Source organism: Budorcas taxicolor, chromosome 2 (assembly GCF_023091745.1).
Source record: "Budorcas taxicolor isolate Tak-1 chromosome 2, Takin1.1, whole genome shotgun sequence".
Classification (NCBI taxonomy): Eukaryota; Metazoa; Chordata; class Mammalia; order Artiodactyla; family Bovidae; genus Budorcas; species Budorcas taxicolor.
Genome location: NC_068911.1, coordinates 173158423 through 173185601, shown reverse-complemented (window position 1 = coordinate 173185601; position 27179 = coordinate 173158423). Strand labels below are relative to the sequence as shown.

General features: G+C 46.4%; 1 protein-coding gene across 1 annotated transcript in view; it reads right to left on the bottom strand.

Annotated features, from left to right (window-relative positions):
* IL22RA1 (interleukin 22 receptor subunit alpha 1) overlaps positions 1 to 27179 on the bottom strand; it is a 30148-nt gene continuing 2969 nt past the window's right edge. The window contains exons 2-7 of the mRNA XM_052664329.1: positions 25444 to 25576; positions 24155 to 24333; positions 18713 to 18888; positions 7011 to 7149; positions 2930 to 3051; positions 1 to 2018 (exon numbers count right to left, since the gene is read on the bottom strand). Of these exons, the coding sequence (XP_052520289.1) occupies positions 1065 to 2018; positions 2930 to 3051; positions 7011 to 7149; positions 18713 to 18888; positions 24155 to 24333; positions 25444 to 25576 (1703 nt within the window). The 3' untranslated portion in view covers positions 1 to 1064. The remainder of the gene's footprint in view (positions 2019 to 2929; positions 3052 to 7010; positions 7150 to 18712; positions 18889 to 24154; positions 24334 to 25443; positions 25577 to 27179) is intronic.

Below are 27179 nucleotides of genomic sequence, written 5' to 3'. Positions count from 1 at the left end.
ATTTATTTATTATTTATTTTTAATTTTATTTTTTTACTTTACAATACTGTATTGGTTTTGCCATACATTGACATGAATCCACCACAGGTGTACATGAGTTCCCAACCCTGAGCCAGACATGATTTAATCTCAGCCTCACCACAACCTCATGAGGTAGGTGTTACTATCCCCATCATACAGATGAGGAAACTGAGATTTCAAACAGCGATTCATTTGCTTGTAGCCACGCGGCCGGGAAGTGTTAAGGCTGGAGTTGGAACCCGGGTGGGCTGAACCCAAGGCTGAGTTTCCAAAGTTGTGAAGTAAGTACAGTTGTAGTTGTGTCTCCTTCAGGCGCCCCGTGGCCCTGTGTTCCTTTCAAACCCCACTCCCAGGACAGGGTCTGGAACTCCTGCTGACAGACAGGGTTTCTGTGTTCTCCCTGCCTGGTGGGCCTGCACTTCACTTGGGGCCCAGCCTCCAGCAGAGGATGGAAGCTGAAACAGTTTCAGGCAGTAGGCGTGGGTGGGGCTGAGCCACAGGCCGAACTCGGCCCTGGAATCTTGCCATCTCACAGGTTGTTCTGGTTCTGCCCAGTCTGCTGCGAGGCGTCCCTTTTCAGGCTCCTTTTTCCCCTCTTAGGGGAATCACAGAGGAGGCAGAGACCTCAGTCTGCTGAACCAGACTATGAAACTGGCCAGGAAAGGAATGAAGAGGGGTAGGCTCCAGGAGAAGTCTGTATCCAGTGTATTAGGAGCTGGGGCCCTGTGCCTCTGGGAGGTCTCCTCGCATCAACTCCCTCTCTCTGACTGTCCTGCCCTGCAGAGCTCGGCGTGCTCAAGCTCATTTGCACATGATACACCTCTGAAACTCTGGCTGGAGCTCTTCTCATGTCTTTTTTGCTCCAAAGGGATCTCAGCCTAGGCAAGGGTCCAGCCTCCTCCTCTGCTGGTTCCTCGAGGGCACCCACCTGGGGAGGGGGTGCAGAGTGCGCAGTGTCCCTGGATACAGGAGTGAAGGCCAAGGATGTGAGCTGAGGGGGTGGTGGGGACAGGAGGAAGCCCCAGGCCTGCCCTGTTCTCCGCTCAGGACTCCCACTGCACGGTTAGGGCCAGGCCTCGGAACAGAGAGTCCAGCTCCGTGGGCGACTCCAGGTCTGGGGCCTGAAGGCCTGGGCTCTCGGCCTCAGTCTTGGATGCCGGATCCTCATCACTGGGACACACGAGGGACTCCAGCAGGCCCCAGGGACTTGGACCCTCATCTGTGGGGGAACATGGGAGGGAAGGAGTCTGCAAAGGGAGGCACCCGGGGTGGCCCTCGATCTGGACAGAGGAGAGGAGGGGCAGCTGGCCCTTTAGGGAGCTTCGTGTTCCTGGCTCCCTTTGGCCTATGGTATCAGAGTCAGAGTCTGAGTCTGTGTGAACCCCTAGGTGCTGGTGGGAGGATTTTGCTTCTTGGGGGTCCTCCATGGCCAGGGGTGTCACCTCCTGTAGTGAAAGGCCACCTGGGCTGCAGCTTCCAGCTGGCACCTCTTTCTGGAGCTGCCCCTTAGTTCCAAGGTGTTTTGGACCAGAGCGTGTCACAGGTGGGGAGTCTCTCCCAGACCCTTCCCCGCACATCCCGTAGGAAGGAGGCCAGCTGTCTGGGGTGGCCTGCGGGGTGTAGGAAGGAAGCTGGGCCTCTGAGACAGCCTGCGGAGTGTAGGAGGGCAGTTTAGCTTCCAGGGTTCCCTGAGGTGCATAGGATGAGGGCCTGCCCTCGGGAGCAGCCTGGGGGGCATAGGACAGCATGGGGAGTGCCTGGTGAGGTGGTCCTCCAGAGGGCCGGAGGATGGGGAGGTCTGGCTGCCCAAGGTAGGCAACCTCAGGCAGGCCATGCCGCGGTGGGTGTCCCAGGGGCTCCGTGGGGTCGGAGACCTTGACTTTGGAGTACTGGACAGGCTGGACCAGACTGCCGGAGCTGCTGAGGTCGAAGACGGGGATCAGGGTGTGCTCCTGGATGAACCGCAGAGGCTGGAAGGGCAGGATGTGCTGGACATCCTAGGCAGGGAGAACAGCACGCCCGTTAGAGTGCCTTCTCAGCCCCCCGCCCCTGAGGATGCCATGGGCGCCGCGGTCCTCCCCAGGGGTGGGGGCGAGGGCAAAGGTAGACCGCCTGAGGGCTTTTCCAAGATCCATAATCCCTGCCTTCTTTCCCAGGGATTTCTCTAAGTGCTGGGGCCTCTGTGAAGGAACAGAGCTCTGGCCCTGTTAGCTGAGGGCCACTGCCAGAGTCTGGCTTGGCCAGGGAGAGTGGTGAGTCAGGCTGTGATTTCTCCAGGAGGTGGGTATTCTGGAAGGAGTTGACTCAGATTTGGGATGACCTTGGGTGATGCTCCCCAGGAGGTGCTTCAATTGCTCTTCAGCTCCCGAAGGGCCTCATGAAGGGAGAAAGGAGGGGAAGGGAGGGGGAAAGCGGAGGCCAGGAGAGTTTTCAGGAAATGGCTCAGATGGGCTTTGACTTGGAGAGACCGATGGGTCCGACTCCTCCAGCCCCAGACTGTCCAGGCTCTGCAGCGGGCAGAGACGCCGTGCTGGGGGCCAGACTCGGGCTGCTGATATGACACGTGTGGTTTGCTAAGGCTTAATTTAGAAAAATTAGTTGCCAAGACTTGAAACGTGGGAGAGTTCACATTACCATCTGAACTTCTGACTTCATTGGTAAAAAATGCAAAGATGTGGCCACACTGGGCCTGCGATCCCAGGTGGCAGAGCCTGTCTGGGCTGCCCATTCAGACAGGGCACGTGTCCCCTTGAAAATGACATGGTTTTTCTGTTCCACGCCTTCTCTTCCTGATCCCCTAGCTCTTGTCAGTCCACCCCAGGGGCTGCCAGCCACGTCTCTAGGTTGGCGGGAGAAGCAAAGAGCCGGGGGTCCCTGAGCCCATGCCCTCCCCGGGGCCCCTGCTCACCAGGGAGCTGGGAGGTGGAGGCGGCTTGGTGATGTATCTGTAGCTCAGGTAGCAGAGCCCTGCGACCAGGAAGCCCATGGAGAACAGGAAGGCGCCGGAGAAGGAGTAGGTCCACGTCCGATCTGGGTCAATGAGAGGCAGAGCAGGAAGGCTGAGGCTGTCAGTGTGGGTGCGCAACTCAGGCCTCGACCCCCAACCCCACCTCTCGGGACAGGCTTGGGAAGGCCTCTTCTACTCCCAAGACTTATGGGGCCGGGGCGAGGGCACAAATGGAGGGCCACACACCATATGTCTAAATATTAAGAATTTATAAATTGTGTTCTTGCATTGTTAAGTAAAATATGTTCTGTGCCCCCTCCTTGACAAATATACTTTTCATAACAACCTGGAAGGCTTGAAGCTTGCTTCTTGGACTCCTCGGGGTGCAGAGTGGAAAGAAGGAAGTGCAGGGGGGAGTTCCTGCAAGCCCAGCCTGGCTCCAGTCCACCCTGCCAGGGGCCTCATGCACAAGGATATGGGCTCATGGTCAAGTTCACCCAAGGCCCATACAATGCCCATCCTTTGGCCACCCTTTGGGCCGCGGGCTTGTCCTCTGGAAGAAAGACCCAAGGAGGAGACCTGCCGAGACTGGACACAGGCTCCGGCCATTGCTGCAGGGAATTTCGAGGCTCTCAGAGTCCATGGGGATCTGCCCTCTTGGACTTAAGGACCCTTCATCTTGTGGAGAGGGCCATGTCCAGGGCAGGGCTGGAGCAGGACCTTACAAGGGCCCCTCTTGTCTGGGTCTAAGGGAAGTCCTGCCTTTCTGGTGGGGGCTTGGGAAAGAGGCAAAGGGAGGGGGGATGGACAATGAGAGGGGCCTGGCTTGCCCACATCTCAGTCAAGATCTGAGCTGGGTATTGGGAAGACCTCACTCAGGAGGGAGCCTGGGAGGCATCACCCTTTCTAAAGCAGAAGGAGAGGACAGATGAGAGCTTTAGTGCTGAGCCTCCTCCCTACAGTCCTGTGTCTTTGGAATGGGTGCCTGCAGCCAGTTCTTGGCATGACACACTTCCTGTCACCAACCCAAGTGGGACTGGGAAGTAGCTTGGTAAAGAAGAGGTAGCTGGGGTTTTCGTTAAAACTGGTGATTTGGGACTTCTCTGGTGATCTAGCGGTTGAGAAGCCATCTCCAATACAGGGAACACTGGTTTGATCCCTGGTTGGAACACTCAGCTCCCACATGCTGCAGGACACTAAACCACTGTGGCACAGCGAAAGAAAGCCTGCGCGCTGCAGCGAAGACCCAGCGCAGCCAAGACAGCTAGCAGAAGGCTGGCAATCGGGATTAGCCAGCGGTCTTGGCTTTCCAAGTCACCCTCCTTCGGTTCCTGGCCCCTGTGTGGCTTCAGCTTGGGTGATCATCAGTTGCCAGTGACCTTGGCAATGACTGTGAACCCTGGGAATTGTTGGAGACTTTACTTCCAGCCCTCTCCTTACTCCTTCCCAAGCCCCTGTGGCGTGGGCCTCTCTGGGTAGCTTCACACTTAAGTGATACCCTGTCCCCTGCCACATGACACTCCCATCACTCTACTGGGGAGAGGACCGGAGCCACATGTTTCTACACGACATGCCTAACGTGACCGGAAAACTGCAGCTCCCCGTACCAGGACAGGGACTTGGAACATTTCTGCCATCTCACTCATGGAGAAGTAGGAAGACAATACAGAAACAGCACTGGAAAGTGGGGAATTAGAGGTCTGGTTCAGCCACTGATGTGCTGAGCTACTCTCTTCTGCATGACCCTCTCCAGTCTAAGATTTATTATTAATAATAACAGTAGTAGCCAGCGATGACCGAACTCTTACTACATGCCAGGCTCTGTGTAGAGTGCTCTACCAGTGCCATCCTACCAAACAGATGGCTCTGTATGGCCCCTCCTTACAGATAATGAAGCTGAGTCTCAGAGAGGTTGGGTGACTTGAACAAGGTCCACAGCTACTCAGTGGCGAAGCCAGGGTTGACATGTGTAACTCCAAAGCTCATCCTCACAGCTGCTACACAATGATACCTTTGTTTCCTTGTCTATTAAATTAGGATATGTGGTGAGCCGACCCTTAGACCCCTTTCCAGCATCAGGATGCTGGGATGATGGTCCAGACATTCGGAGAGGTAGATAAAGGAGGGGTCCTGGGCTCTGGGGTAAGACAGACTCCTGGATACAAGGCCAAGGGCAGGATGTTTCATCCTGAAATGGAAGTAAGAGGAATAAATGTACAGTAGAGAGGACTGGCTCTAAACGAAATTGCAGAGTGGTGATTAGAGCCCCGTCTTCAAAATCAGATGAACCTAGTTAGGTTCACTGACCAGCTGTGTGATCATGAGGAAGTTGCTTAGCCTCTCAGAGGCAGAGATCCCCCTCTGTAAAATGGGGATGAGGTAACCCAACTTGCCAGATTGTTGTAAGGATTCAATGAGATGATATATGTAAAGTATTTTGCACAGTGTTTGGCACTAGAGTAGGTACTTAATAAATGGTAGGACTTCTTATTAATATCCTTGATTACCCTGGGTTGGGAAGATCCCCTGGAGAAGGAAATGGCAACCCACTCCAGTATCCTTGCCTGGAAAATCTCATGGACAGTGGAGCCTGGTGGGCTGCAGTCCATGGGATTGCAAAGAGTTGGGCATGACTGAGCGACGAATATTATAAAGGATAAGGCACCTTCTATAGGTCACCAAGAACCAGTCACCAAAAAGTATGATTCATATAAAAGCAGCTACAGTCTTAGAAGAAAATGATATCATGAGTTAGATCACGTAGGATATGGGCCGATCAGAAGGATATGGTGGAGTGGTCTGCAAGCTGTCAGTAAGCAAGGGGACAGGGGCGAGCCAGGAATGGAGGAGATTGATCCAGTAGGGTCCGAGGAGAGGGTCACAAATCATATATACACTCCTAGCTCAGTGCCTGTGACATGGGTTTCCTTTATCTAGTTCTTCCGTTGCCAAGTTCTACTCTGGTCTTCGTCTGGCCCTTTCCCCAGGAAGGGCACGCCCCCTGCAAGTGGCCGGTGCTGGCTGGCCCGCCACGCGTATCTTCCCATGAAAACAAGAGCACTGGGACTCGGGTAGAGAAGTCAGTCTCTTACAGACTCTTGGAGACAACCGTTGAGTTGATTTTCTGAACAAAGCTGAGGACCAGAACCTAACCGATGATGATTCTACCAAGCTGCAGTTATACCTTTGGGTCCAGCCTCTAAGCTGCCTGGCCTCTATCCCTCAGAACAGAAATCACCTACTGACATCATTAACCTAAAGATGATGATTAGGGTGGAAACTGTTTTCCAAATCCATCCAACCCAGGGGTATCGCTTTCATCCTCTAAACTTACAGCATTACATTTCTATCTCTATGAAAATAAACACAAATAAAAATATCACGATGCTCACAATGAGAGTCGAGTTTCAATGTGCTGGAGGAAAGGAACACGGGACGCCACCTCCTTGAGCCAGTGACTCAAAACTATTTCTATAGAAGCGTAGTAACGAGAGTGTCTTCCCTGGTATTAGGCCTCGTTCTGTCTGTCACCACCTGTGCAATTTGGGGCAAGTTACTTAACCACTCTGTGCCTCAGCTTTCTCAGTGGAACCAAGATGCTTCATAGATAGCTCATGAGAATTGTGTTTGGTAGTGTCTGGTCCCTGGCTGGTACTGCAGAAATGCTATTATAATCACTGCTATTTTCTTTTGACCTGGGAAGGTAATGAGGGATCTTTTAATCTTTTCTGCTCTCCCATCAGCAGATTATTTCCCAGGATGTCTCACTTGAGTTAATATAAAGTTGAATTTGGTTTGCCAGGATACGCATGCAGTTTGCCAGAGAGAGGAAATTCAGATGTAGGCTGGAGGGTGGAGAGTAAACATTTGCTATGATAACCCACCAGCTAACTCATTTATGGATAAACAAAGATTGACTTTAATAATACACTGATCATCCTTCTGTGTGTGTGTTTTTAAAGAGCATGTTCAAGCCTCACCTGGGTTATCGGGAGGAAGGAATTCAGCAGTCCCACCTCCCTCTGGCTTCAGCAGAACTTACCTGGCAGCGTCTTCACTTGGCACTCGTAGGGAGCACTCTCCTTGAACAAGTTTGGAATACAAATCATGACGGTCCCATGGAACTCCGTGTCAGGGGTCAGGCCGAAAAACTCAAATTTTCTCTCCTTCTCTTCAACGTGCTGAATTTGACAGAGAACGCAGAGCAACATCTCTTATACACCAACCTCCATAAGGAGCCTGCTTACAGCTCCGCCAGGGTCATTGCACTTAGTAAAATGGCACAACCAGCTGCCCAAACCACACACTGGTATGTCAGTCTGCGGCACTCCATTCCCAGTCTCCTAACTTCTGGTTTCTCCCTAAAGCCAGTGAGTTGCAAGCTCAGTGTACTTTCACTTGGAACAGTGTCTGGCATTTAGTATGCACTCTATAAATACTAGGTGCTGTTATGTTACCACCGTCAGGGTGGCACCACCACCACCACCACCACTGGCACCAACAGCACCACCATCACTATCACCAACACCATCACCCTCATGACCACCACGACCACCACCACCACTATCACCACCACCATCACTGTCACCAACACCATCACCATCACTGTCACCAACACCATCACCATCGTGACCACCAGGACCACCACCACCACGACCACCACCATCACCACCACCACCATCACTATAAAGGACAGAAATGGTACGGACCTAACAGAAACAGAAGATATTAAGAAGAGGTGGCAAGAATACACAGAAGAACTGTACAAAAAAAGATCTTCACGACCTGGATAATCACGATGGTGTGATCACTCATTTAGAGCCAGACATCCTGGAATGTGAAGTCAAGTGGGCCTTAGAAAGCATCACTACGAACAAAGCTAGTGGAGGTGATGGAATTCCAGTGGAGCTGTTTCAAATCCTGAAAGATGATGCTGTGAAAGTGCTGCACTCAATATGCCAGCAAATTTGGAAAACTCAGCAGTGGTCACAGGACTAGAAAAGGTCAGTTTTCATGCCAATCCCAAAGACAGGCAATGCCAAAGAATGCTCAAACTACCACACAATTGCACTCATCTCACATGCTAGTAAAGTAATGCTCAAAATTCTCCAAGCCAGGTTTCAGCAATACGTGATCCATGAACTGCCAGATGTTCAAGCTGGTTTTAGAAAAGGCAGAGGAACAGAGATCAAATTGCCAACATCCGCTGGATCATGGAAAAATCAAGCGAGTTCCAGAAAAACGTCTATTTCTGCTTTATTGACTATGCCAAAGCCTTTGACTGTGTGGATCACAATAAACTGGAAAATTGTGAAAGAGATGGGAATACCAGACCACCTGACCTGCCTCTTGAGAAACCTGTATGCAGGTCAGGAAGCAACAGTTCAAACTGGACATGGAACAACAGACTGGTTCCAAATAGGAAAAGGAGTGCATCAAGGCCGTATATTGTCACCCTGCTTATTTAACTTCTATGCAGAGTACATCATGAGAAATGCTGGGCTGGAAGAAGCACAAGCTGGAATCAAGATTGCCAGGAGAAATATCAATAACCTCAGATATGCAGATGACACCACCCTTATGGCAGAAAGTGAAGAGGAACTAAAAAGCCTCTTGATGAAAGTGAAAGAGGAGAGTGAAAACGTTGGCTTAAAGCTCAACATTCAGAAAACGAAGATCATGGCATCTGGTCCCATCACTTCATGGGAAATAGATGGGGAAACAATAGAAACAGTGTCAGACTTTATTTTTTTGTGCTCCAAAATCACTGCAGATGGTGATTGCAGCCATAAAATTAAAAGACGCTTACTCCTTGGAAGGAAAGTTATGACCAACCTAGGCAGCATATTCAAAAGCAGAGACATTACTTTGCCAACAAAGATCCGTCTAGTCAAGGCTATGGGTTTTCCTATGGTCATGTGTGGATATGAGAGTTGGGCTGTGAATAAAGCTGAGCGCCGAAGAATTGATACTTTTGAACTGTGGTGGTGGAGAAGACTCTTGAGAGTCCCTTGGACTGCAAGGAGATCCAACCAGTTCAACCTAAAGGAGACCAGTCCTGGGATTTCTTTGGAAGGACTGATGCTGCGGCTGAAACTTCAATACTTTGGCCACCTCATGGGAAGAGTTGACTCATTGGAAAAGACCCTGATGCTGGGAGGGATTGAGGGCAGGAGGAGAAGGGGACGACCGAGGATGAGAGGGCTGGATGGCATCACTGACTCGATGGACGCGAGTCTGAGTGAACTCCGGGAGTTGGTGATGGACAGGGAGGCCTGGCGTTCTGCGATTCATGGAGTCGCAAAGAGTCGGACACGACTGAGCGACTGAACTGAACTGAACTGAGCCACCACCACCATCACCACCATCACCACCATCATCACCATCATCACCCTCACCTCTCCATTCTTCCTTCTTCTAGTTCTCCTTTTCCTCCTTTTTTTTTTTTTTTTAAATAAAATAACAAAACCCTTTGACTGTCCATCAGACCCTTATCTCCTCATTGCTTCTGTCTTGCCTGGACCTCAGTATGATTGCCCTGGACTCTTGCAGCAGCCTCCTTACTGGTCTCCAGTCTCTGGTCTTGGCCCATCCACTTCCAAATTTAACCTGTGTCACAGTGATCTCTCTAAACAATCAATATAATTGCAAAGCTCCTCTATTCAAAATCCTTGATGGTCTAGGTCATATTACAGAGTGAAAAACCCTGGTCCCTGCCCACCTTGTTCATTCATCTCTCCTTACAGCTCACCTAAGTGTTGTTTTTCTGAAAGTTTCACTCTTCATCTATTTTTTTTTCTTCTTCTTCCATGTATTTTTTGTGGATTTTTTCTTGATCTGTGGCTCCTGTGATCACCAATGTGTGGATAACCCCCAAACTGATCTCAGTGAGATCTATGGAATTCCTGGGGCACACTGCCAGCTCTCTCCTTAACATCTGTGGCCTTCTCTAACTTCACATGTCTAAACATCCTGATCTCCTCTCTCTGGGGTCTGTCCCATCCCCAACTCCAAACTGGCAACTGTATTTGATTCCCTAGTTCAGTTCAGTTCAGTCACTCAGTGATGTCTGACTCTTTGAGACTCCATGGACTGCAGCACACCAGGCTTCCCTGTCCATCACCAAGTCCCGGAGCTTACTTAAACTCATTTCCATCGAGTTGGTGATGCCATCCAACCATCTCATCCTCTGTAGTCCCCGTCTCCTGTCTTCAATTTGTTAATAATGTCTTTCTTGTTCTAATGTCCAAAGCATAAACCTTAAAGCCATTTTTCAACAAATGCTCTCTCATATCCTTTGTATATAATTGCCCTGAAACAATCCATAAACTTTTCTTTAAAGGTCTAGGACCTATGTTCTTGGGAGTTTAAAGGCTAATACGTTTCTTCTTTGGTTCTTTGCCTTTCAGCTATGCCTTCCCTTTTCCAGGCACGTGGAGGCCAAGGTTTAGGGTATTTATGGTTTTTCTTTTGAAGGGGGTGAAGAAGTGCATATATGGATTTAACAACTTATTATTTTATGGAACTCATATGGTTGAAATGATCATGTGATACAATTCCAGTAGAGTTTTCAAGGTCCAAAGAGTCCTTCCTTCCCCTGTTTTTTATTGCTTCCATCCTGGTTCAGGCCCTTAACATATCCAGCATGTACCATTGCAATAGCCTTCTGATTTCCCACCCTGATCACTCTTTCATTTCTATGTTTGATCTCTCTTCTTTCTCAGTAATTTACAGCTTCTATTGGACCAGTCTTCCCTAAAATAACAACTATAAATTCTGGTCAAAATGAAAATTACTTTTAGGTATTGGAAAGTACGTAAAGCAGGCAGATACTGGAGAAAGGCGGAAGGGGTAGCACTGAATGAATTTCTCTCTCTCTTCAGTATCTTTGGGCCTGAGGACAGGACCCCATTCATACCATGTGGGATGGGTAACAGCTAGACAAAACCTTGTGATCTTACCAATTTCAATAACCAGAAGACAGAGTTTAGGGCAATCATGAACGTTGGAAAGTGCAGGGAGAAACCGCAGATAGGACAAGTTCCTAGAGAGGGAGGCCTGAATTCTATGAATAAACTTTGTCAAATTCTTGGTGGATACCAAAAGTATGCACTAATGGAGTAGACTCCAAGCAGTCCAGGTAAGGTTTAAACTGAACATTACACAGCTGAGATTTTGGAGCTTGAAGTTCAGCCAAATTAAGCGTCTAGTAAGGGATGGAAGAGCCTGGTGGGCTGCAGTCCATGGGGTCGTGAAGAGTCGGACACGACTGAGCGACTTCACTTTCACTTTTCACTTTCATGCATTGGAGAAGGAAATGGCAACCCACTCCAGTATTCTTGCCTGGAGAATCCCAGAGATGGCGGAGCCTGGTGGGCTGTTGTCTATGGGGTCGCACAGAGTCGGACACAACTGAAGCGACTTAGCAGCAGCAGCAGCAAGACAAATAAAAATCAGTATTCTTTGTAGGAACATAAGAGAACCCAGTCCTTTCAACATATCATTCACAATTTCTGGGATGCTTTCCAAAATTTTTAGGCATATAAAAAGGAGAAAATGTAATCCATACTCAAGAGAAAAAACAGTTAATTATGACTTACCCCCAAGATAACCAAAATGTTTGAATTAGCAGACAATGATTTTAAAGTCAGTTCAGTCACTCAGCTGTGTCCGTTCTTTGTGGCCCCATGGACTGCAACACACCAGGCTTCCCTGTCCATCACCAACTACAGGAGCTGGCTCAAATTCATGTCCATTAAGTCAGTGACGCCATCCAACCATCTCATACCCTGTCGTCCCCTTGTCTTCCCGCCTTCAATCTTTCCCAGCTGAGATCAGGGTCTTTTCCAATGAGTCAGTTCTTCACATCAGGTGGCCAAAGTATTGGAGCTTCAGTTTCAGCATCAGTCTTGCCAATGAATATTCAAGATTGGTTTCCTTTAGGATGGACTCGTTGGATCTCCTTACAGTCCAAGGGATTCTCAAGAGTCTTCTCCAACACCACAGTTCTAAAGCACAGTTCTTCAGCACTTAGCTTTCTTTATGGTCCAACTCTCACATCCATACACAACTACTGGAAAAACCACAGCTTTGACTAGATGAACCTTTGTTGGCAAAGTAATATCTCTGGTGTTAATATGCTGTCTAGGTTGGTCATAGGTTTTCTTCCAAGGAGCAAGGGTCTTTTAATTTCATGGCTGCAGTCACCATCTGCAGTGATTTTGGAGCCCAAGAAAATAAAGTCTATCACCGTTTCCATTGTTTCCCCATCTATTTCCCATGAAGTGATGGGACCAGATGCCATGATCTTATTTTTCTGAATGTTGAGTTTTAAGCCAGATGTTTAACTCTCCTCTTTCACTTTCATCAAGAGGCTCTTTAGTTCTTCTCTGCTTTCTGCCATAAAGATGATGTCATCTGCATATCTGAGGTTACTGATATTTCTCCCCGCAATCTTGATTCCAGCTTGTGTTTCATCCAGCCCAGCGTTTCTCATGATGTACTCTGCATATAAGTTAAATAAGCAGGGTGACAATACACAGCCTTGATGTACTCCTTTCCCAATTTGGAACCAGTCTGTTGTTTCATGTCTGGTTCTAACTGTTGCTCTTTGACCTGCACACAGATTTCTCAGGAGGCAGGTAAGGTGGTCTGGTATTCCCATCTCTAAAAATTTTTCACAGTTTGATCCACGCCATCAAAGGCTTTGGTGTAGTCAATAAAACAGAAGTAGAATGTTTTTCTGGAATTCTTTCGCTTTTTCTATGATCCAAAAGATATTGGCAATTTGATTGCTGGTTCCTCTGTTTTTTGTAAATCCAGTCTGAACACCTGGAAATTCTTGGTTCATGAACTATTCAAGCCTAGCTTAGAGAATTTTGAGCATTATTTTGCTAGCATGTGAAATGAGTGCAATTGTGTGGTAGTTTGAGCATTCCTTGGCATTGCTTTTCTTTGTGATTGGAATGAAAACTGACCTTTTCCAGTCTTGTGGCCACTGCTGAGTTTTCCAAATTTGCTGGCATATTGAGTGCAGCACATTAATAGCATCCTCTTTCAGGATTTGAAATAGTTCAGCTGGAATTCCATCACCTCCACTAGCTTTGTTGGTAGAGATGCTTCCTAAATCCCACTTGACTTCCTGTTCCAGGATGTCTGGCTCTAGGTGAGTGATCACACCATCGTGGTTATCTGGGTCATGAAGATCTTTTTTGTACAATTCTTCTGTGTATTCTTCACCTCTTATTAATATCTTCTGCTTCTGCTTAGGTCCATACGTTTTCTGTCCTTTGTTGTGCCCATCTTTGGATGAAACGTTCCCTTGGTATCTGTATTTTTTTGGAAGAGATCTCTAGTTTTTCCCATTCTATTGTTTTCCTCTATTTCTTTGCACTGATTACTTAGGAAGGCTTTCTTATCTCTCTTTGATATTCTTTGAAACTCTGCATTTAGATAGATATATCTTTCCTTTTCTCCTTTGCCTTTCACTTCTCTTCTTTTGTCACCTATTTATAAGGCCTCGTCAGACAACCAGCTAATATAAGTATGTTAATTAAGTATGCTAATATAAGGAAGTTAAGGAAAATGTGCTCATAATGAATGAATGATTTTTCAGTAACATATAGAAACTATAAAAATTAGAGACTTCAGAACTGAAAAAAAAAATCTAAAATAAAAATGCCCACCGAATAGTCTTAACAACAGATCGGAGATGACAGAAGAATCAAAGAACTTGAAAACAGATCAATAGAACAGACAAAATTAGATAGTGGTGACAGTTAGAAAATTTCTTGAATATATGAAAAACCACTGATTCCTGCCCTTTAAAGTGGGTGAATTTTACGGTAGGTGATTATATCTCAATTCTTAAAAAGGGAAAGACTATCAGAATGCTGCCTAAAGACATACATTTTAAACATAAAGGCACCAGCCGGAAGGTTCAAGAGGGAGGGGACACATGTACACCTGTGGCTGATTCATGTTGATGTATGGCAGAAACCAGCACAGTATGGTAAAGCAATTATCCTCCAGTTAAAAATAAAATGTAAAAAATAAATATAAAGGCACCGATAGATTGAAAATATATGGATATAAAAAATATACCATGCAAATTATAGATATAAGGCTTTGTTGTTGTTAAGCTGCTAAATTGTTTCTGACTGCCCATGGGATTTCCCAGGCAAGAATACTGGAATGGATTGCCATTTCCTTCTCCAGGGGATCTTCCTGACCCAGGGATCAAACCCACATCTTCTGCATTAGCAAGTGGATTCTTTACCGCTGAGCCAGCAGCGAAGACCCAAATACAAGGCGAGAGTCCCTATATTAATAGTAGATAAGGTACAGGTCAATAAAAAGAGTATTACTAGAGATAAAAGGGGACAATTCATAGTGATGAAAGGGTCAATTCACCAGGAGGCTATAACAACCATGTTTGTAACTGTCTGATAATAAAGTTTCCAATATGCACAGAATTAAAGGGGAAAAGAGACAAATCCATAATCAAAGCTGGAGATTGTAATACTCTCAGCAATTAAGAGAACAATAGAGCTCCCCCAAATCAGGAAAGACATAGAAGATTTGATTAACACTCTTAGCCACCTTTATCTAATTGATATTTGTAGAGCACTCCACAAAACACCCGCAAAACACCTATTCTTTTCGAGGGCATGTGAAACATTCACCAAGAGAGCCCATATGCTGGGCCATAAAACAAGTCTCCATAAAGGAGTGAACTCATACAGAATATGTTCTCTGGTCACAAACTGAATTAAACTGTAAATCAGTAACAAGAAAATATTCATTCAAACCCCAAATATTTGCCAAAAATGAGTTGTGATAAAGCCTCTTCCTGCTCAGTAATCGCTACTCACTCCCCTTGGTGACTGAAGCAAATAAAGACTCTCGATTCCTCCATTTGCCCTCCAGACATCTATAGCATGGCCCTAGCCTGTCTTTTTAGGGTTAGCATTGTTCCTCTCCATCAGTGGTTCTTAAACTTTAGGGTGATCACTGGGTTCGTACTAAAATTCAGATCCCAGAGGTGAAACTCTAGAATTTGATGAAAAGGGGGCCCAAGAACATGCATTTTAAACCAAGGCGGTAGGAGACTGTGATGCCATTGGTTTGGGACCAGGTTTATTTATTGAGAAACTGTTCTACATGTCCCTAAGACTCAGCTCAAATGGGTAGTTTTGTTCTTTCCAACACTATCCTAAGTTTCCCTGGTTTCTCTCTGATCGTAGTGGGACAAGGTAAACTGGTGAAAGGGGGAGGGGAGGAATGTGGGCTTGGAACAGAGCTGGCTTGGAGTCTTGACTGTGCTATTATTTGCTGACCAGTCTTGAGCAAGTGACTTAACCTCTCTGAACCTCTGTTTTCTCAGTCAGAAAATGGAGATAGAAGCACCTACTTCATAGTGTTGCGATGAGGAATAAATGACACAGTCAGCATATATTACCTGGTACACCTCAGAAACTGGTCTTTGCACAAGAAAGTCCCCTGTTCTAGAGGTTCTTTCCGGTCTCTCTGCGCTGACACCTCCTCTCTCATTCCAGCTGCCCTGTCTCTCACACACTCTTGTTTCCCTCTACCTCTAGCTATATAAATTCTTGCTTTCATTCTTGCCACACACATTGGGTTATAAACTCCTTGAGTGCAGGAATAGCCATTCAGTGGAATTATGGATTAGTGGCTCACACTGCAGGGGGTGGGGGGGACATACTTCATATTTTATTTTCTGAATACAAAAAGAAATGTGTAACATTTGACAATTTATGCCCCTGCCTTCCGCCTTTCATTATTACTGATCTTAAGACACTGCTTGTATGCAGTTCCCTCAAAAAGTGGAGAGTCAGCAAAAAGAATTGCCGCAGTAGAAATTGATCCCTTGAGTACAAAATGAAGCAGGGCAAAGAATAACAGAGTTTTACCAAGAGAATGCACTGGTCATAACAAACACCCTCTTCTAATAACACAAGGGACAACTCTACATATGGATACACCAGATGGTCAATACTGAAATCAGATTGATTTTTTTTTTTTTTTTTTTTTTTGCAGCCAAAGATAGAGAAGCTCTCTACAGTCAGCAAAAACAAGACTGGGAGCTGACAGTGGCTCAGATCATGAACTCCTTATTGCAAAATTCAGACTTAAATTGAAGAAAGTAAGAAAAACCACTAGGCCATTCAGGTATGATCTAAATCAAATCCCTTATGATTATACAGTGAAAGTGACAAATAGGTTCAAGGGATTAAATCTGATAGACAGAGTGCCTGAAGAACTATGGATGAAGGTTTGTAACATTGTGCAGGAGGGGGTGATCAAAACCATCCCCAAGAAAAACAAATGTAAGAAGGCAAAAAGTTTCTCTGAGGAGGACTTACAAACAGCTGAGAAAAGAAGAGTAGTGAAAGGCAAAGGAGAAACGGAAAAATTTACTCAACAGAAGGCAGAGTTCCAAAGAATAGCAAGGAGAGATTAGAAAGCCTTCTTCAGTGAACAATGCAAAGAAACAGAGGAAGACAACAGAATGGGAAAGACTAGAGATATCTTCAGGGAGTTTGAATAAGCTCAGGGAGTTGGTAATGGACAGGGAAGCCTGGTGTGTTGCAGACCATGGGGATGTAAAGAGTCGGACACTACTGAGTATCTGGACTGAACTGAACTTCAAGAAAACTAGAGATACCAAGGGAACATTTCATGCAAAGATGGGCACAATAAAGGACAGAAACAGCAAGGCCCTAACAGAAGCAAAAGATATTAAGAAGAGGTGGCAAGAATACACAAAAGAACTGTACAAAAAATGTCTTAATGACCTGGATAACTATGATAGTGTGGTCACTCACCTATCACTTAGAGCCAGACATCCTGGAATGCGAAGTCAAGTGGACCTTAGGAAGCATCACTACAAATACAGCTAGTAGAGGTGATGGAAGTCCAGCTGAACTATTTCAAATCCTGAAAGAGGATACTACTAATGTGCTCCACTCAATATGCCAGCAAATTTGGAAAACTCAGCAGTGGCCACAAGACAGGAAAAGGACAGTTTTCATTCCAATCACAAAGAAAGGCAATGCCAAAGAATGCTCAGACTACCACACAATTGCACTCATTTCACACACTAGCAAAATAATGCTCAAAATTCTCCAAGCTAGGCTTGAACAGTACATGAACCAAGAACTTCCAGATGTTCAGACTGGACTTACAAAAGGCAGAGGCACCAGCAATCAAACTGCCAATATCTTTTGGATCATAGAAAAAGCAAGAGAATTCCAGAAAAGCATTCTACTTCTGTTTTATTGACTACACCAAAGCCTTTGACTCTGTGGATCACAACAAACTGTGGAAAATTTTTAAAGAGATGGGAATATCTTACCTGCCTCCTGAGAAATCTGTATGCAGGTCAAAGAGCAATAGTTAGAACCAGACATGGAACAACAGACTGGTTCCAAATTGGAAAGGGAGTACATCAAGACTGTATATTGTTATCCTGCTTATTTAACTTATATGCAGAGTACATCATGAGAAATATTGGGCTGGATGAAACACAAACTGGAATCAAGATTGCCGGGAGAAATATCAACAATCTCAGATATGCAGATGATACCACCCTAACGGTAAAAAACAAAGAGGAACTAAAGAGCCTTTTGATGAAAATGAAAGGGGAGAGTGAAAAAGCTGGCTTAAAATTCAACACTGAAAAACAAAGATCATGGCATCTGGTCCCATCACTTCATGGCAAATAGATGGGGAAAAAGTGAAAACAGTGGCAGATTTTATTTTCTTGGGCTCCAAAACCACTGTGGACGATGACTGCAGTCAAGAAATTAAAAGATGCTTGCTCCTTGGAAGAAAAGTTATGACAAACCTAGACAGTGTATTAAAAAACAGAGACATTGCTGACAGAAGTTCATATAGTCAAAACTATGGTTTTTCCAGTAGTCGTGTATGGATGTGAGAACTGACCCATAAAGAAGGCTGAGTGCCAAAGAATTGATGATTTCGAACTGTGGTGCTGGAGCAGACCCTTGCGAGTTCCTTGGATAGCAAGAAGATAGAGATCAAGCCAGTCAAGCCTAAAGGAAATCAACCCTAAATTTTTGTAGGAAGGACTGATGCTGAAGCTGAAGCTCCAACACTTTGGCCACCTGATGCCAAGAGTGGACTCATTGGAAAAGATGCTGACACTGGGAAAGATTGAAGGCAGGGGGAGAAGGGGAGGACAGAGGGTGAGATGGTTGGACGGCATCACCGACTCAGTGGACATGAGTTTGAGCAAACTGCAGGAAATCGTGAAGGACAGGGAATCCTGTGGGGCCGTCCATGGGGTTGCAAAGAGTTGGACATGACTTAGGGGCTGAACAACAAAAGAAATTGATTCCAGTATTTTCCAAAGTGGACATGTGAGAATATTAATAGAAGATGTTCTTCAGAATGTTAGAAGGCATTAGGCAAAACAAATCAAAATATGTAATGAAAATAAGGGGACTTTCTCTGATCAAATACATGTGAGAACAGTTGTATTAAACAAACTGAAACTGGAGTCTTGAGTTTGCAGGACTTGTCAGAGACTTTAGCACGCTATTGTGTGTGTGAATCTATAAAAGGTAGGCTGTAGATGTATTCTGGGAAATGCTGATTTATATAACACATCTCATTTCTACTTAAAGCAATGCAGAGAGGAAAATAGGTTTTGGAGGCAGGGAAGGGCCATGGTGGTATGTATATTTACCCTTCATTTACCATTTGGTAGGTATGGTTGATGCGCAGGTTGAAATGGTAGCGTAGGTCCTGGAAGATGTTCTCCAAGGTCAGCTGGTGGCCATTCCGTGCACGGATCACCGTGTAGGGGGGATGGACAGTCATCTGGATAGATCTCACCTTAGGGATGCAGGTCACATCAGGTGGTTTGATGTTAGCTAGAAAAGGGAGAGAGAAAAAAGAAATGAAACAGTTGGAATCAGCCAGAAGTGTCTGAGAGGCTGCCGTGGACCTTGGGAAATGATTGCTTCCCTCCCCTTCCCACCCCAACCCCAGCCATGCTTCTGAAAGCATCATCTAAATTAACAGGTGAGAAGAGAAGTGACTGGTGCTTGGGTGTAAGGCTGGCAAAGAGGTAACCAAGGGTGGTAGGAAGAGCCCAGGGAGAGGGTCCCGGCCCCCTTAGGCTGATCATACCCCCCCTCCACACACTCCCAGTCTACTGGCAATGAGAGTTTTGGGGAGTGATGTTTCAACTATGCATCCTGAATTTCCAGTATCATTGATGTAGCCTCAAAGGCAAGGCCTAAGACTTCAATTTCTCTCAAGATGAATTTTCCAAATAACCAAATGACCTTTCCTGGTTTATAGAACCTTTTGTAAATTTGATGAATGCATGGGCGGCTGCGACCGGTGCACTAAGCGCGGCCGAAAGGAGTTACCCCACGTCGGAGGTCCGGGCAGAAGCCTGGAGGATCCCATGCCTGAAGGGTGGTGGCCAAGAGGAGTTACCCCATGTCCGAGGTCAGGGGCAGTGGCCGACAGTGCCAGGCTGCGACAGTACAGGAACGGCTGAGAGGAGCTACCCCACATCTGAGGTCAGGGGCCATGGCCGGGAGGAGCTACCCTGCGTCCAAGGCCAGGGGCGGAGCCAGGAGCAGCCAGCCCACATCCAAGGAGTCCCACTTTGAAGGTCAGGAAGGGTGGCGGTGAGGAGATACCCCTCGTCCAAGGTAAGGAGCAGCCATGAAGAGATACCTCACGCCCAAGGTAAGAGAAACCCAAGTAAGATGGTAGGTGTTGCAAGAGGGCATCAGAGGGCAGACACTCTGAAACCATACTCACAGAAAACTAGTCAATCTAATCACACTAGGACCACAGCCTTGTCTAACTCAATGAAACCAAGCCATGCCTGTGGGGCAACCCAAGACCAGCGGGTCATGGTGGAGAGGTCTGACAGAATGTGGTCCACTGGAGAAGGGAATGGCAAACCACTTCAGTATTCTTGCCTTGAGAACCCCATGAACAGTAGGAAAAGGCGAAATGATAGGATACTGAAAGAGGAACTCCCCAGGTCAGTAGGTGGCCAACACGCTACTGGAGATCAGTGGAGAAATAACTCCAGAAAGAATGTAGGGATGGAGCCAAAGCAAAAACAATACCCAGCTGTGGATGTGACTGGTGATAGAAGCAAGATCCGATGCTATAAAGAGCAATATTGCATAGAAACCTGGAATGTCAGGTCCATGAATCAAGGCAAATTGGAAGTGGTCAAACAAGAGATGGCAAGAGTGAACGTCGACATTCTAGGAATCAGTGAACTGAAATGGACTGGAATGGGTGAATTTAACTCAGATGACCATTACATCTACTACTATGGGCAGGAATCCCTCAGAAGAAATGGAGTAGCCATCATGGTCAACAAAAGAGTTCGAAATGCAGTACTTGGATGCAATCTCCAAAACGACAGAATGATCTCTGTTCAACTCAAAGGCAAACCATTCAATATCATAGTTATCCAAGTCTATGCCCCAACCAGTAACGCTGAAGAAGCTGAAGTTGAACGGTTCTATGAAGATCTACAAGACCTTTTAGAACTAACACCCAAAAAAGATGTCCTTTTCATTATAGGGGACTGGAATGCAAAAGTAGGAAGTCAAGAAACACCTGGAGTAACAGGCAAATTTGGCCTTGGAATGCGGAAAGAAGCAGGGCAAAGACTAATAGAGTTTTGCTAAGAAAATGCACTGGTCATAGCAAACACCCTCTTCCAAGAACACAAGAGAAGACTCTACACATGGACATCACCAGATGGTCAACACCAAAATCAGATTGATTATATTCTTTGCATCCAAAGATGGAGAAGCTCTATACAGTCAGCAAAAACAGGACCGGGAGCTGACTGTGGCTCAGATCATGAACTTCTTATTGCCAAATTCAGACTTAAATTGAAGAAAGTAGGAAAACCACTAGACCATTCAGGTATGACCTAAATCAAATCCCTTATGATTATACAGTGGAAGTGAGAAATAGATTTAAGGGTCTAGATCTGATAGATAGAGTGCCTGATAAACTATGGAAGGAGGTTCATGACATTGTACAGGAGACAGGGATCAAGACCATCCCCATGGAAAAGAAATGCAAAAAAGCAAAATGGCTGTCTGGGGAGGCCTTACAAATAGCTGTGAAAAGAAGAGAGGTGAAAAGCAAAGGAGAAAAGGGAAGATATAAGCATCTGAATGCAGAGTTCCAAAGAATAGCAAGAAGAGATAAGAAAGCCTTCCTCAGCGATCAATGCAAAGAAATAGAGGAAAACAACAGAATGGTAAAGACCAGAGATCTCTTCAAGAAAATTTGAAATCCCAAGGGAACATTTCATGCAAAGATGGGCTCAATAAAGGACAGAAATGGTATGGACCTAACAGAAACAGAAGATATTAAGAAGAGGTGGCAGGAATACACAGAAGAACTGTACAAAAAAGATCTTCACGACCCAGATAATCACGATGGTGTGATCACTCATCTAGAGCCAGACATCCTGGAATGTGAAGTCAAGTGGGCCTTAGAATGATGCTAAAGCTAGTGGAGGTGATAGAATCCCAGTTGAGCTATTTCAAATCCTGAAAGATGATGCTGTGAAAGTGCTGCACTCAATATGCCAGCAAATTTGGAAAACTCAGCAGTGGCCACAAGACTGGAAAAGGTCAGTTTTCATTCCAATCCCAAAGAAAGGCAATGCCAAAGAATGCTCAAACTACTGCACAATTGCACTCATCTCACATGCTAGTAAAGTAATGCTCAAAATTCTCCAAGCCAGGCTTTCGCAATATGTGAACTGTGAACTTCCTGATGTTCAAGCTGGTTTTAGAAAAGGCAGAGGAACCAGAGATCAAATGGCCAACATCTGCTGGATCATGGAAAAAGCAAGAGAGTTCCAGAAAAACATCTATTTCTGCTTTATTGACTATGCCAAAGCCTTTGACTGTGTGGATCACAATCAACTGTGGAAAATTCTTCAAGAGATGGGAATACCAGAGCACCTGACCTGCCTCTTGAGAAATCTGTATGCAGGCCAGGAAGCAACAGTTAGAACTGGACATGGAACAACAGACTGGTTTCAAACAGGAAAAGGAGTGTGTCAAGGCTGTATGTTGTCACCCTGCTTATTTAACTTCTATGCAGAGTACATCATGAGAAATGCTGGACTGGAAGAAACACAAGCTGGAATCAAGATGGCCAGGAGAAATATCAATAACCTCAGATATGCAGATGATGCCACCCTTATGGCAGAAAGTGAAGAGGAGCTAAAAAGCCTCTTGATGAAAGTGAAAGTGGAGAGTGAAAAAGTTGGCTTAAAGCTCAACATTCAGAAAATGAAGGTCATGGCATCTGGTCCCATCACTTCATGGGAAACAGATGGGGAAACAGTGGAAACAATGTCAGACTTTAATATTTTGGGCTCCAAAATCATTGCAGATGGTGACTGCAGCCGTAAAATTAAAATACGCTTACTCCTTGGAAGAAAAGTTATGAGCAACCTAGATAGCATCTTGAAAAGCAGAGACATTACTTTGCCGACTAAGGTCCGTCTAGTCAAGGTTATGGTTTTTCCAGTGGTCATGTATGGATGTGAGAGTTGGACTGTGAAGAAGGCTGAGCGCCTAAGAATTGATGCTTTTGAACTGTGGTGTTGGAGAAGACTCTTGAGAGTCCCTTGGACTGCAAGGAGATCCAACCAGTCCCTTCTGAAGGAGATCAACCCTGGGATTTCTTTGGAAGGAATGATGCTAAAGCTGAAACTCCAGTACTTTGGCCACCTCATGCGAAGAGTTGACTCATTGGAAAAGACTCTGATGCTGGGAGGGATTGGGGGCAGGAGGAGAAGGGGACGACAGAGGATGAGATGGCTGAATGGCATCAGTAACTCGATGGACGTGAGTCTGAGTGAACTCTGGGAGTTGGCGATGGACAGGGAGGCCTGGCATGCTGCGGTTCATGGGGTCGTGAAGAGTCGGACACGACTGAGCGACTAAACTGAACTGATAGTTCTTTGCTCCTCCAAAATGCACATATACAAAAATCTTGCAAACACTTTCAGGGATTCATGTCTCCCCCTGATGCTAACTTATAAAAAGTCCTCAAGGATCCATTGACCTCTGAGATTAAAATGATCTGCACTAAAAGAATATTTGCTTCAGTTATTTATTAAAAACCAACAAAATCCTGATTCCTTCGAAAAGGGAATCAGGGAAGTCAAATAAAGTACCTCCGTAGAATGGATCATTTTTGTAGTTGTGAGATATCATGATGTGGAAAAGTATTTCATGACATGGGTGAATGTTCATGATACCATGATATGAAAAACAAACCACCAGATCAGAAAAGAGTAGATACAGCTGCTAGTAACTGCGGTTATGTTTAAGTGTTCAGATTATTTGGGCTTAGTTTTATTTTTCTTTGCATATTTCTATATTTTCCAAATTTCCTACAGTAACTATGCATTAATTGAACAAGCTGAGAGACAATATAAAATAACTTGCTGAATGTTATTTTTTATTTTCTTGAAACACCATGTGACTTTTAAGTCAGTTAGTGAACATCACCCGCTTAACTTGTGTGAGGAGTTTGGCCACTCATCCATTTATCTACCCATCCATCTAATCCTTCATCAGTTACGTATGGAGCATCTCCTGGAATACAATGGGTCCCACGCCCAGGCACGTCTCTACGAAGCTCACATTTCAATTCAGATGATATCCGTGCAAGCAAACGATAAAGACAGGTTATGATCTGAGCTCTGAAGTCAGTGAGCAGTTTATGGTGAGGGAAAATAGCAGGCGATGGCCTGTGTAGTACAAGGGAGTTGCTGGGGCTGTGGGGTGGGGGTGCTCACTTAGGAGGTGATGTTGAAACTGAAACCATGCCTGGGGATTGAAAAAGAGTCAAAGAAGGAGCAGGGGGATGGAGTTAGGAAGCCTTGGTTGCGCCCAAGTGGCAAGGCGAAGGTCTGCATACAAGAGGTCTAGAGATGGAGAAAGATGGAGAACCACACGGGGGATGCTGTCCAGTCTGGAGTGTCTTCCCTAAAAGCCACATCCTTAACTGGCCCTGAGAGGCAGAGCCATTCTGCACACTCCACCCACTTCAGAGGGGAAAAGACCATCCTCCCACCTGCATCCCGTGCAACGAGGGGCCCCCACTCACTGTCCTGCAGTGGGCTGAAGCGGTTGGTCATCTTGGTGGCAGACCGGCCTGCCCCGTCAATGGCGGTGACCCGGGCGTAGTAGAGCTCAGTGAGGTTGCTTGTCTCCACGGTAAGGTTGCAGGATTTCCGGGTGATCCCCTGGCAGCCCTCCTTTTCCAACCACTCTCCCTCTCCATACCTGTGAGCAAGGGAGGGGCTGGAGCACACCTTTCATGAACAGGCTTGGCAGCCAGCCTGTGGTTTATTAATATTGATAATGATATCAAATATTTACTTAGCATGTGCGTCCTAGGCTTTTTATGCAGATGATCTGTTAGTGAGGTTCACACATTATTAATATCTTCCTTCCTTTTCAAGTCAGGAAGCTGGGGCTTAAGGAAGTAAAATTTGCCCAGGTGTTTTCATCATGCATGCAGGGAGCCAGGATGTGAACTCAGACAGTTTGAGTTCATGTTCTGCGCACTGCTAGGCCCATTTACAGGCCAGGGACCTGGGCCTCAGAGAGGGCAAGTGACTTGCCACGGGATGAAGTGGCAGGATCAGGAATGGAACCCAGGTTTGCAGTTTCCTGAGCCCATGCTACACCCCCTCTCCTGCCTGGGAAGGGAGATGAGCGGGAATGGGGCTGAGTGGGGGCTGGAGGGGTGAACATGACTTTTTGTTGACTTGCTTGCATGCGTGCTAAGTCGCTTCAGTTGTGTCTGACTGTGCAGCTCTATAGACTGCAGCCTACCAGGCTTCCCTGTCCATGGGATTCTCCAGGCAAGAGTACTGGAGTGGGTTGCCACACCCTCCTCCAAGGGATCTTCCTGACTCAGGGATTGAACCCACGTCTCTTAAGTCTCCTGCACTGGCAGGTGGGTTCTTTACCACTAGCGCCACCTGGCTGTTGACCTAGTCTTCCCCAAATAATAAAGCAATGATTGGGCGTTTGTTCTTTGCCAGGCACACATGCTAATGACTCATTTAACCCATCCAACAACCCTAGGAGGAAAGTATTATTGCTATCTTTACTTCATGGATGGGAAATGGAGGCTTGGTGCATTTATCTACCTGCCCAGGGTTATAGGATGAGGGGCTGGTGTTTGCCTCCAGAGCCCATACTTGTAACCATCATTCTAACCTCTTCCTGCAGAAGAAACATCAAGGGGCAAAGCTATGTCTTGGGGGAGAGTTGCTGAGTGACACCAGTCTGGGTCCGAGGGGGAATCTGGGGACATATGGAAGAGGGGAGGGTTTTCTTTGGTTTCAGAGCAGAGTTAAAGGGGTAATGTTGTGGGGAGCCTACGTCTTATACTGGACGCTGTAGACGGTGTCGGGGGCACTCTCCAGCTTGCCGTCCCATGTCAGGATGTTTTCGAAGTTGCTGGACTGGAACTTCACGTGCTGAAGGAGATCTGAGGTGTCCTCAGTGATGTGAGCTGCCAGAAGTGGGAGCAGGGTGAGCAGATGGGTGCATAGACCCTGCGCTAGCCCCCCTTTCGAGCTGCCCACCGAGGGGGTGAGCCAGCAACCACTTAGCAGGAGACTGTGCTAACCGACCCTCCCGCTCCCCTTCACTTCTTTTTTTTCCCCTTTTTATTGAGCTATGATTCACATTCCATACAATTCACCACTTACAATCATACAGTTCTGTGGTATTCTAAATATATTCACAAGGTAGTGTAGACCACTGCTGCAGGTCTAGTTCTAGGACGTGTTCATCGCCCCCAAACAAATCTTGTATCCGTGAGCTGTCATTCCCTCCCTCCCCTCCTCCCAGCCCCAGGCAACCAATATATAATCGACTTCCTGTCCCAATGACTTTGCCTATTTGGACATTTTCTATAAATGAAGTCATCCAGTCGGCCTTTTGTGTCTGGCTTCTTTCACTTGGCGTCATGTTTTCAAGGCTCATCCGTATTACATAGGTTAGCACTTATTTCCTTCTTACTGCTGAATCGTATTCCATCGTGTGGACAGGTCACATTCTGTTTATCCTCCATCAGCTGCTGGGCATTGGGGTTGTTTCCACTTTTTGTCTATTTTGAGTAATGCTGCTGGTAGTGGTAGTGCACAAGTGTTTTAAGTGGACATAAGTTTTTGGTTCTCTTGGGTAGGAGTGGGATTTCTGGGTCATATGGTGATTCTACGTTGAACTTTTGAAGAGCAGCCAAACTGTTTTCCAGAGAAGTGACTGCACCATCTCACATTCCCATCAGCGATGTTTGACTGGGTGCGGTTATTTCACATCCTTGTCGACACTTGCTGTTGTGTTCACTCATTTCTCAGCACCATCTAAAATCAGTGTTCTCACCAAGGGAATATTTTAGAGGTACTCAGCTAATGTCTAAGAAGTAACTTTCCTAGAACCAGTAATTTCAAGCAAGGGTGGAGAAGATGTTTGTGAATCCCTGCCTCTCTGTCTGTGGGTCCAGTCCCTGCCCACCCACCACACACCTGCTGAAGAGGGCAAAGGCGCCTTCCCCAGCTCCATGGGTTTCATAGGGGCAGGATGCTGACTGAGGCCACATACAGGTTCATGGGGTCGCAAAGAGCCAGACACAACTGAGCAACTGAACTGAACAGGCAGCGTGTCCTTGGGGAAGCTGTTTAAGCCATTAGAACTTCAATTTCTTCAGCTCTAAAATGGAAATAATTGGACCACAGGAGCAGCTGCCATGTCTGAAATGCACGTCAAGTGCCAGGCACTGGGCTAAGTCTCCTCATCAAGTCCTCCTGACCACCTGATGAGGCAGGTTTTGCCCATTTTATGGATGAGGAAAACTGAGGCTCAGAGAGGCAGGGTGCAATACTCATCACAGTAGTTAGCCTGCTTTTAGGGGCAGATACAATGGGCCAAGGAAGGCGGAGCAAAGGCCAGAGCCCCAGGAAGAGGACCCAGGAGGAGGCATTGACCCTGAAGCAAATCTTCACTGTAAATGAGAGCCCTTGACTTATAGATCTCCTCTCAGCCCTCCCAGCTTGGTCTGAGGAAAGGAGGAAAGCACAGGAAAATGGTAACCAGAGCGGCAGCTGGCTCTG